The sequence below is a fragment of the Suricata suricatta genome, chromosome 6 (genome assembly GCF_006229205.1).
Source record: "Suricata suricatta isolate VVHF042 chromosome 6, meerkat_22Aug2017_6uvM2_HiC, whole genome shotgun sequence".
Lineage (NCBI taxonomy): Eukaryota > Metazoa > Chordata > Mammalia > Carnivora > Herpestidae > Suricata > Suricata suricatta.
In genome coordinates, this window is record NC_043705.1 from 142,373,121 (window position 1) to 142,376,799 (window position 3,679).

The 3,679-nt window shown below is 54.8% G+C and overlaps 1 protein-coding gene across 1 annotated transcript in view; it reads left to right on the top strand.

The window, feature by feature from the left end:
* Positions 1-901, top strand: part of C6H5orf49 (chromosome 6 C5orf49 homolog) — a 12,513-nt gene extending 11,612 nt beyond the window's left edge. The window contains exon 3 of the mRNA XM_029941087.1: positions 555-901. Within this exon, the coding sequence (XP_029796947.1) occupies positions 555-734 (180 nt within the window). The 3' untranslated portion in view covers positions 735-901. The remainder of the gene's footprint in view (positions 1-554) is intronic.
* The last annotated feature ends 2,778 nt before the right edge of the window (positions 902-3,679 follow it).

A 3,679-nucleotide genomic window follows, 5' to 3' on the forward strand; every position in this document is an offset into this window, starting at 1 on the left:
GGGCACGAGGGGCCAGGGAGGTGAGAGGGGGGACAATGAGATGAGAAGGGTGCAGGGAGATGTGGGGGGACATGGAGATGAAAGAGCTTAGGAATGAGGGGGATGCAGAGATGAAGGGGGACAGGAAGGAGGGGCACAGAGATGAGAGGGAACCAGGGAGACGGGGTGCTGGGGAGTTGGGGTGCCGGGGAGACAGGCAGCAGGGAAATGTCAAGGTGGAGGGTGGAAAGATTGGTTTTGGGAAAAGCTAGGAGGCGGGAGGGGAGAGAGGCAGACAGGAGGAGCCCAGGCGGAGGGGGGAGGAGGGAGGGAGATCACAGACTGAGGTCAGAGGGCACGTGGCACCCCATGCCACATCTTCACCTTTCCTCTGGGTGATGTGAAGGACTTGGGGACCACAAGGAGCTCCAAGCACAAGGGGCGGGAGGTCAGGTGTGCCTCAGGGGGTGCCCGTGGCGTCCCGCAGCCCGGGTGTGCCGAGAGCCAGGTGGAGATGAGCTGGGTGGTGCTGACAAGCGGGTGGGGCCGACCCCGTGTCCTGGTCACCCCGCCAGGAGCGCCAGCGGCCCGTGGGAGTGCTGACATCCTCTGTCTACGGGAGACGCGTCCACCAGCCCGTGGAGCCCCTGAACCGGGACCATGGCCACGTCAACCACATGAAGTCTGACTTCTACCGGAAGAACGACATCCCCGGCTTGAAGAGTCCCAGCTTCGGGCACGTGTCTCCGGCCTGACGCCCCTGCTGTGGCCTGGACGGCAGGGGGACCAGCCCTGCGGCGAAGACCCTGACCGGAGGCCTCCGATCCCTGTGACGACCATGTCGCGTGATCGTGTCCACTGAAATGACGCTGGACACTGAGCCACGGTGCGCGCGTGAATAAAAGGTAAACTGTTCCCACTGGATAGTGATCGGCTGACTGTGTTCACGGCCTCTCCAGGGAGGCGCTCCCGGCGGGGGATGCATACCCTCTGTCACCGTTCTGGGAACCCCACTGCCTGCCTGAGTTTCCCTTCCTCCAAGCGATGTCATGAGCTCGCCTTTCGGATCAATAGACCTTGAGACACTCTTACCCACCCCCCAGCCCAGAGGTCTAAGCTATAAATAACAGGAGTTTGCCCACTTGAGGACAAAACCCTAGTTAGGATGGGTGGCCTTTCTGGCCAGCGAGGTCATGTCACTCTTTAGTGGAGCAGCACTCGAAGGTCACGGGAAGAGACTGGGCTTTGATGTTCAACGGTCTTGGGTAAGACTGGGCTCCGGCGTTTTCCAGCGGCACAGGACGGAGCCCGTCACCTCCGCCAGGTGAGCCCACATTTCCTCACCTTCGAAGTGGGACTCCGAGACCTTGACGAGTGTGTGTGGGTGTCACCGGGCCGCCAGAGCGGGAGTTCCTAGGACAGGCACCCGAGCCTCGCACCCGTCCATTGAATCGTCTTCATTTTGGGAACCGCTGCTTCTAACCCAAGTTGGAAATGTTTACCTTGGAGATAATTTGAAACTTATTCAAGGATTAAGATACTGGCTGTATACTTAATGAACGGGTCTCTGGAAGGAGATCATCCCTCACCTGCCGTGATTACATTTCCCACAGCCTTAGTGGTAAATGAGCAGGTGATCTAGTTAATTCCCATACTGAGTCCTCTGTGACCGGTTTTATTGTTGTGACCCTCTAAGGACATGTGACACTGAATTGTTGATGATTTCAAGGCTGAGTGACTCCTACGTATTTCTTTATTCATTTGAAAATGGTATTTTTTTTCACCGTACATATCTTTTATTAGTTCCACATACCACACCCCCCACCCCACCAAACAAATAGGAATAGTTTATTTGGGACGCCTTTGGGTACATTAAGCCACATATGTAATACTATAATAGAAAATATATAAATTTTGGAATATGGAAATTTTTACAAACTACTCTTTTTTCAGCCCTGACTCCCCAGCGGCACAGGCATCTCTAAGAAATGCCTTCATCTGAACGTGACTACAATAAATTGGTGTCAAATGAAACTATTTTTGGTTCCTTTAGATCAGATCCTACTCCCTTAACCTTCTACTTTCAACAAGCAGGGCCTGCCTTGGACAAGGTTTCCAAAGACTTCATGTTTATTAGGCATCAAGGGAAAATAAAATGTATTTCTGTGGGCTTCTCGAGTTGGACAACGTAGAGCCCATGAGTGCCCATCAGTTGGCTTGTGAAAGAGGACCATCTGACTTACCAAACTTGGCCGGTTAAGCAGTCTTTCTGGGAGAGCAGAGTGACTGCCGTCCTTAGGAAAATATACGGAACGGGGGACAGAGCAACGTGAAGGACTCACACCACGCAGGCATTTCTGAACAGACATGAGACACACCACAGGTGGAAAGGGAAAGGACCCACATGCAAGGTGTGTCCGTGAGAGAGGGCTTTCTGTGAGACCTGAGGATTAGGGACGGCTCAGAGCGGAGATGCTCACTTGTGACCAAGGTCCCTGGGCCGGCGGAGTGAACTGTCAGCCCTCTCGTCTGTGTGGTTTGCTCCCAGGAGGATTTGTAGTCCCAGAGTTTCGGAAGCCTTGACCGGGAGGCACACTTGCAGAGTTAGGGAGCAGGCAGGCTTGCATTCTAGGCTTGGCTTGGGTGCTGATCCCTGGGAAACTGTGGCCAAACCAAGCCCTTGGACTTCTCTGCACCAGTTTCCTCATTTATAAAGTGCAAGGGGTCTCAGGCCGGGGACCAGTGTCCCCAGGACAATGTGTTATCTAAGCACAGCGCTTGCGCTGAGAGCCGCACGGCCAGGACCTCTGACTCATGACTCAGCAAGTCTGGGCTGGGGTCTGAAAATGAGGCGCTGCTGCCGCCCAGCTGGGGACTGCACTTTGAGACTCGCATGTGCGTGGACCTTTGCAAGGTAGACTCCGGTAATGACTATGGCTGCTTTAGAAAGTGTACTGTTTAGGGGGCGACTGGGAGGCTAAGCTGGCTGAGCGTCCACCTTGGGCTCAGGTCATGATCTCACGGTTCTGAGTTCAAGCCCCACATCAGGGTCTGTGCTAACAGCGCAGAGTCCCCTTCTGATCCTCTGTCTCCCTCTCTCCACCCCTCCCCTGCTTGTTCTCTCTCAAAAATAAATAAACATTTAAAAAAAAGTGTACTGTTTGGTAAGCCTGGCAATACAGTTCTGGGGGAAAAAAACCCCAATTCTCCTTTTGAGTTCTTTTCACCAAATTCAGCATATCCCATATCCCCGGTGGATGCAGAAAACCGGGGTTAAGAGCTTTTGGCAAAGCACCCCGCTGTGGGTGTCCACTGAGGGGAGGTGACAGGAGGCGCCCTGGCGGGGTCCTGCGGGCCCCAAGGCGCAGCTGCCGACCGTTGTTATGAATGACACCGGAGGCCGGTCTGAAGTCAGGGTGCCCAGGGCCTCCCAGCCCACATTTCCGTGAGAGCGAAGACAAACGTCCTTATTCTACTCTTCTCCTTTCGGTCACCTTCCTGGAGAGCTGCCAACGCCAAACTGTAATTCTAGGATCAAGCAGTTCCTGATGGAGGTGGGCCGTGGGGGCGGTCATGCCACATTCCCAGGTCATTCCCAGGTCGGCGGTGAGGGCCCGCTAGGGGTTTCTAGAAGTGCTTCTAGGTGAGTCTGAGCCCTGGCAGGCTGGCGCTGGCAAGAGAAAGCCCTGGGCACCTGCCA